Genomic DNA, 7,675 nt, shown 5'->3' on the forward strand with positions numbered 1-7,675 from the left:
TCTCTACAGTAAGTTGAAAAATTAGCACACCTGTAGTTCCAGCTACTTGGGAGGCTGAGGCAGGATAACCTGAATCCAGCAGGTTGAGGCTGCAGTAGCTGTGTTGGTGCCACTGCACTCAAGCCTGGGCAACAGAGTGAGACACTGATGGCAGTGAGAGAGATAGAGGTAGAAAGAGAAAAGAAAGAAAGGGAGAGAAAGAGAGAAAGACAGATAAGGAAGGAAGAAAAAGAAAGAAAGAAAAAATCACAAGGTCCAGGGAGCAACATCTGGATTGCAGATTTGAGGAGTGAGACTTGAGTAGGTGGAGACAACAGGTATAGACACCACTTTTCCTTTCTTTTTTCTTTTCTTTTTTTTTTTTTGTTTGAGTTGGAGTCTCACTCCGTCACCCAGGCTGGAGTGCAGTGGCATGCTCATGGCCACCCCAACATCGACCTGCTGGGCTCCGGCGATCCTTCCGCCTCAGCCTTCCAAGCTGCTGGAACTATGGATGCAGTGCAGCCAGAACTACAGGCACTCGCTACTGCACTCGGCTAATTTTTAATTTATTGTAGAGATGAGGTCTCGCCAATTGCCCAGGCTGGTCTCGAATCCGCAGGCTCCATTCGCCTCAGCCTCCCAAAGTGCTGGGATTACAGGCTGAACCACCAAGCCCGGCCTAGACACCTCTTTTCATGAGTTGTCTGTGCAGAAAGGGGAGAACAAAGATCAGCCAGCAGAGGCAGAGGGCAGGGGCTATCTTATTTATTAGGGGATTTATTATTGTTGTGATTTTGAGATGGGAGAGACTCAGGGATGTCTAAGTGCTGATGGGAAGAGACCAGAAGGGAGAGGTTGGAAGTCCAGTGGAGAGAGAGGCCAGGGTAGAGGACACATGGCTTCCCAAAGAATATCAGCAGTAGGAGAATTGACATGTGGGCAGGCAAAAGGGATGGTAATTATAAGTAAGGGGGTAGGAATCAGAAATCCTATGCTAGCCGGGCTCGGTCGCTCAGCCTATAATCCCGCACCTTGGGAGGCTGAGGTGAGTGAATTGCTTGAGCCCGCGGGTTCGAGACCCGCCTGGGCAACTTGGTGAGACCTCATCTCTACAACAAATCAAAAAATTAGCCGGGTGTGGTAGCGCGCACCTGTAGTTCCAGCTACTTGGAAAGCTGAGGTGGAAGGATCGCCAGAGCCCAGCAGGTCGAGGCTGCGGTGGCCGGGAGCGGCCACTGCACTCTAGTCTGGGTGACAGAGTGAGACTCCAACTTAAAAAAAAAGAAAAAAGAAATCCTATGCTGAGAAATGGAATCCAGCTGTGAGTTCCAGGCTAATTGTAGGAGTGGGAGACAGGTCAGTGAGAGAACAGCTGGGGTTTCTGGCACAACCTGGCAGGGAAGCTAAGCAAGAGCCTTTGGTTAAAGAGTCAAGAGACCTTGTGTCTCTTCAACTTCTAGTGTAACCTTGTCAGCTGCTCAACCTCTCTCTATGCTTTAGTTTGCTCATCCACAGAAAAAATAGAGATAAGAGTAGTACCCACCCCCTAGGGTGGCTATGAGGATACATGTAAAGTGTGTGACGTATATTAAGTTCTCAGTAAAAGTAAGCCATGATTGTTCTTGCAGCTACTTTTTATTATTGGAGAGTGATTAAAAACATGGTCCCTGCCTGGGCAACATAGTGAAACCTCTTGGATTATGAAGAAACAAGTGAGAGATGTGACAGGTTCCCGAGGCTTTTTTCCTCCAAAGCTCTCTTTCAGAAACGTGTTTATTATAGAAAATTTCAAGTTAGGAAACCTCATGAACCCATCACAGTTAAAAATATTTTGCTGGCTGGGCTCAGTGGTCCCAGCACTTTGGGAGGCCGAGGCAAGTGGATTGCCTGAGCCTGTGGGTTCAAGACCTACCTGGGCAAATTGGCGAGACCTCATCTCTACAATAAATAAAAAATTAGCTGGGCATGGTAGTGCATGCCTGTAGTTCCGGCTACTTGGAAGGCTGAGGTGGAAGGATCGCCGGAGCCCAGCAGGTCGAGGCTGCAGGGGCCAGGAGCAGCCACTGCACTCCAGTCACCTTTTCCACCCACTTATTTTTAACACTGGAGAATTTTAAAGCAAATCCCAGACCTTATTGCTTATTTCTCTAGCAAAGATCTGAATGTATATTTTTGTTGTTTTTGAGTAGGAGTCTCGCTCTATCGCCCAGGCTGGAGTGCAGTGGCAGGCTCATGGCCATTGCAGCCTCTACCTGCTGGTTTCAGGCCAACCTTCTGCCTCAGCCTTGCAGATAGCTGGGACCACAGGCGTGCACCACCAAGTACGGCTATTTTTGTGTGTGTGCGTGTAGAGATGAGGTCTCACCAATTTGCCCAGGGTGGTCTCGAACCTCTGAGCTCAGGCAATCCTCTCGCCTCTGTCTCCTGTAGTGCTGGGATTACAGGTGTGAGCCACCACGCCCAGCTGTTGTTTTTTTTGAGATGGCCTCTCACTATGTTTCCCAGGTTGGCCTCCAAATCCTGAGCTCAAGGGACAGGATCTTCTCGCCTCGGGTTTCCCAGGAGCTGGGACTACACACACGCGCCACAAGTCCTGGTTAAAATATGTATTCCTGATAGAGATGTAAGGTTCACAGTGGTTTCTGAGTACCCCCCGCCCCCACCCTGACTCCCGGATTCCAGCCTTAACCCCTGCCCAGTCTCCCTTCTGTAGGTGAACGGATGCTCAGCAGACTGCCGGCTCAGGTGTGCGGGTGCGGATGCGTAATTGCGCGCCGGGCGGAGCGGTCCCCCTTTCTCCCGGCGCTGGTCGGGCCCAAGTGGGTTGTGTCCCTGCGGCTCTCCCCGACGCTATGAGGCCACCTCCAGGCAGCCAGCGGGGACTACAACGGCATTGCAGCCGACGACCTGATGCTCCCGGGAAGACTCCAGAATGCCAGCCTAATCGACTTGTTCAGAGCGCGCCGGACTCGGTTTGAACAGCCGGTGAGGACCCTCGCATAGTAGTCGCCCCGAGATTCTGTTCCCACTCGCAGAATGCACGATCAGCCCAACTCCCGAGACACAGGCTGCCGTTTGTAGGCTTGACGATCACACCCTCTCTCTGCCTGTCTTCTCACAGCAAGAAGTTTGTCCAACAGGTCGTGGCCCAACATTTCACTGCATGTCCTTGTCCCTCTGCGCGTGCCCAGGTTGGAATCCCCGACATAGAACTGTCCTGGAGGAGCGAATACACGGAGCTTCCCGAGATGGTTTTAATCAGTAACTGATGGCAAAAACATGCGTGCGCCTGTCCTCTCTCCCAGTGCCTCTGCGCCCTTAGGAACCCAAAAGTCTGAGCCCCATGGGTTGGGTCAGGATCCCCCGTCTCCTCCAACCCGAGACCTAAGAGTCCGAGCACCTAGCCCTCTCCTCCTCCGGGACTTAGGTGCCACGGTCGCCAGAACTGCAGTCACCTCAAGGACACCGATCCCCCTCTGGGGAAGGTGGGAAAACAGCGGCTCCGCCCCTTAGTCGCAGGCAGCCGGAAGGAACTGCGGCGATAGCCAATCGGGTGCGACGGCGCCGGATGTCGGAGGCGGGAACCGGGGCTTTGGGATAGCGCGGGGCGGAAGTGGCTGTTTCACCGTGCTGTGGTGTTCCCTGCCGTTCTCGCGGTTTTGCGGTTCGTTGGGCTGGCGCTGCGTGTGCCGCTGCCAAGGGACTGCCATGAGCCGGCCCAGCCGGCTGCAGAGGCAGATTCTGACCCTGTATCGCGAGCTGCTGCGCGCCGGGCGCGGGAAGCCGGGCGCCGAAGCGCGGGTGCGGACAGAGTTCCGGCAGCACGCCGGTCTGCCGCGTTCCGACGTGTTGCGCATCGAGTACCTGTACCGCCGCGGGCGGCGACAGCTGCAGCTGCTGCGTTCCGGCCACGCCACGTCCATGGGCGCCTTCGTACGCCCGCGGGGCCCGACCGAGGAGCCCGGCAGCGCGGGGGTGCCGGGCGTCGCGCCCGACGATGGTGACGGTGCGAGGAATCCTCACGGCGGAACGGAGACACGGGATAACCGGCCCGACGGACGGTGACAGAAGAGCTCGCTCCATGGCGCAGGCGAGCCAACAGGCCCACCCGAATGCGTGGGGGGAACCACGGAACCCACCTCCTGGAAGGTCAGGTCTTGGATAGGGGAATCAGGGAGTCCTCCTGGCGACGTGCGAGACCTAGAGAGCCCCGTGATGGATTGCGAGAGATGCCCGACCTTTCCCGATGTTTGTTGACAGGGCGTCCCCTTTCCCCCACGAGCGCTGGAACACGGCGGGCTGGACAGTGTCGAGCTGAGAGCTACTTACCCCAAGGCATGGGGAGCCAGGACACCCCCCTAATGGAGAGTCTGAGACACCCTTTTCTAGACTCCTGAGTCCTCGAGACTTCCCTCTCCTGTATTCACTCTGCGAAGAGCAGATTTTTGCCAGGAAGGTTTTGGGAAGATGCCCTGATGAACAGTAATAAGCCTGGAGTCCTCTTTGGAAAATCTTCACCTCATTCATTGTGACAAACCAGGCCCAGAAGCAAGGGGCTAGGGGGTCTCTCGACCCCACTGTTCAACTAAATACCTCTCAGGGCCCCTACTTGGTGGTTCTGAGGGGCACCCCCGACTAGCATCCCTTTGCCTGTCAGACTGTTGGACAAAGGGAATAAAATTAGGTGTGTGTTTTCTTCCCCGTTAGTAGTCTTAATGATTTTATGCGTTGTGATTTTTGAAAACACACACACACACACTGAGAAGTGACCCTCTGGGAGGGGATGCTTGTGGGGGGGTGACTTTCTTTTGGAGCCCTCTAGACTGGCAGATTGGTTGAAGCAGCATAGTTCTTTCTTCTGGGCAGATCGTGGAGAGACTCCAGTTGACTCCTTAATGGAGGTCCACTTTTTTGTGCAGGGGAGGAAATTGTGGAGCTGAGGAAGCCTGGCTCATAGCCCCTGAAGCAGTAGTGGAAGTCTCAAACCTAGTGCCTTCGGGAAGTTTCACAAAACCAGGAAACTGTTCCTCAAACCTGGCTGAAGAGTCCAGCCTCAGCTACATGCTGGGAGGTGTGTCGGCAAGGCCCAGGGGTGGGGGAGGGGAGATGGGCCCACAGACCACAGGCACACTCCCATGTTCCCATATGGACCTGCCCCAGACATTTTGGGGTACTGTGTTTTGTATTCTTGAGCTGTATTTGCACCCGTGTCAAGTTAAATACATGGAAATGGGATATTGCAGATGCAATTGTGGGAAGGAGGAAGACCTCAAAGAAGGAGCCCAGTCCTCAGATTGAAGGGAGGATGGACGGAAGAGAGGCGTCACTGCCCTAATCCCAGTGGGGGAGCCAGGTGCCCAAGCAGTTATAAAGTAGAGTTGAAATCTGAAGAATTAGGAGTTTGCCAGAAGGTGGGGATAGGCTTCCAAGCAGGATGACCAGAGTGGGCAAAGGCCTGGAGAGGCCAAAGGGGAGAAATACAGTGTTCCAGCTGGGGCCTGGAGTGTTCCAGAGTACAAGACTCTGGGTTCTCTTGCACGTGGCTTCTCTTTCAGCTTTGTCTCCTGTTAGTCCTCACCATGGGACCTCAGACACTTTGTTCATCTCTCAGCCTCAGTTTTTTTCATCAGGGTGATTCTTTTAATCTTGCCTGACTCTATCGCAGGATAAAAGCCAAAGACCTGAAAGTGGCAATGGAGTTTTACCCATCCATCCAGCATTACATCTCCACCTGCACCTCCTTCCACTCCCTCACTTCTGGATCCATAATCTTGAACCCTGATAAGCTCCAGGATGGGAGCTTCTGGCAAGGCTGCAAGCAATTGACTGAGTTTCTACTGGGCCTGGGCATCCGGGTCAGGAAGGGAAGAGATCTGAGGATCTCAGGGAGGAGGTGTACAGGTTAGTGGTAGCAAAGAGCATGGACCCTGGAAGTTAAATGGAAGACGGGTTTTTTTTGTTGTTGTTGTTTTTGAGTTGGAGTCTCACTCTGTCGCCCAGACTGGAGTCCTTCCACCTCAGCCTTCCACCTCAGCCTTCCAAGTAGCTCAGCCTTCCAAGTAGCTGGAACTACAGGCACGCGCTACCACACCCAGCTAATTTTTGATTTTATTGTAGAGATGAGGTCTCGCCAAGTTGCCCAGGCGGGTCTCGAACCCGCAGGCTCAGGCAATCCACTCACCTCAGCCTCCCAAATGTGCGGGATTACAGGCTGAGCCACTGAGCCTGGCTGGAAGACAGGGTTTGAATCCCAGCTCCAATATTTACTGATGATCACAGGCAAGTGATTTAACTTCCTTGTGCCCCAATGCCCCTATCAATGAAATGGGCATAATAATTGCACCTCCCTGATGTGGCAGTTATAATGATGCAGTGAATAAATTTGTGGTGGCAGCCAACAGTGATGCCTGACCTCCACCATGACTCCTGCTCTCTTGAGTTCACTTGTAGCTGCAGAAGCTAGTTCCCAGGAGACTGCAGCTTCCTACCCTGAGCCCCTGCCTCTCTTGTTCTGCTGGAGGGTTTTCTGGGAGTTCCTGGAGGTGGGCTGATGCCCTCAGAGGCAACCCTCAGCTTGTGGGGGAAAGTTGGATGAGTACCCTGGCCTGCCTCTTGGTGGAATGATTGCAACACACTATTCCATAAACACCTTTTCTGACTCTCTCTCTCCCCATTCCCTCACCCCTGCCTCCTGGGATCACCTCTCAGATGAACCACCACCCATGTCTTTGGCTCAGAGTAAGCTTATGTGTCAGGCATGGGAACCATGCCCAGAACTTGGCCAATACTGTGTGTGTGTTTGTGCAGTTTTTTTACTCTGCTAAGGCACAGGGTCAGCATTTCTCAATTCTTTGACCCATCTGTTAAACAAGCAAGAATCTCCTGATCTAAGATAATGGCTGTAAAGGACATAGGGGGATTGGAGTAATTTGGAATACAGGTTGTCAGTTAAAAATAAAATTGACTTTAAAAATAAATAAATAAATACTTGACTTGAGTTGTTACATTTCCTGAATTTGATAACTGTGACAGTTGGTAAAGAAATGCCCTTGTTCTTAAGACATACACACTGAGGCATTTAGGAGTTAAGAGGCATCATGTCTACAATTAGCCTCAAATATGCACATATGTAAATATAGTAGCCAGTATGTGAAGGGTAGAGCTGGTGAAGCAGAATGTTAACAATTGATGACTCTGGGTAAATGGTAAGTGGAAGTTTGTTGTACCAGTCTTAAGTTTTCAGCCCGCTGGGCTCGGTGGCTCAGCCTGTAATCCCCTGCCTTTGAGAGGCTGAGGTGAGTGGATTGCCTGAGCCCGTGGGTTCGAGACCCACCTGGGCAACTTGGTAAGACCTCATCTCTACAATAAATCAAAAACTTGGCGGGCATGGTGGCATGCGCTTGTAGTTCCAGCTACTTGGAAGGCTGAGGTAGAAGGATCGCCGGAGCCCAGCAGGTCGAGGCTGCGGTGCCCGGGAGCGGCCACTGCACCCCAGTCTGGGTGACAAAGTTTTCAGCCATTTGAAACAAAATTACAAAAGTCAAAAACTAAATAAGTCAGTAGTTGTATCGGAGTCTCACTGGGCACCAGAGATCCTCCTTGGGCACCAGAGATTTTCACACGCTGCGCATTTTTTATAAAAGTGAAGCCTGTATTTTCTGAGACTTTATAAAACTTTTTTTTTTTTTTTTTT

At 52.3% G+C, this 7,675-nt stretch overlaps 1 protein-coding gene across 1 annotated transcript; it reads left to right on the forward strand.

Moving 5' to 3' along the window:
- The first annotated feature begins 3,690 nt into the window (after positions 1-3,690).
- On the forward strand, positions 3,691-4,688 carry SDHAF1 (succinate dehydrogenase complex assembly factor 1). Its single transcript, XM_008073635.1, has one exon. The coding sequence runs from the start codon at positions 3,691-3,693 to the stop codon at positions 4,045-4,047; it is 357 nt and encodes a 118-aa protein (XP_008071826.1). The 3' UTR covers positions 4,048-4,688.
- Positions 4,689-7,675: the final 2,987 nt, after the last annotated feature.

The sequence above is a fragment of the Carlito syrichta genome, unplaced genomic scaffold, assembly GCF_000164805.1.
Source record: "Carlito syrichta isolate Samal-C Ts95f unplaced genomic scaffold, Tarsius_syrichta-2.0.1 Scaffold315987, whole genome shotgun sequence".
NCBI lineage: Eukaryota > Metazoa > Chordata > Mammalia > Primates > Tarsiidae > Carlito > Carlito syrichta.

What these genes read in the sequence shown, in the direction of transcription:
- SDHAF1 (XM_008073635.1), top strand. Translation starts at nt 3,691, where the DNA reads ATGAGCCGGCCCAGCCGGCTGCAGAGGCAGATTCTGACCCTGTATCGC.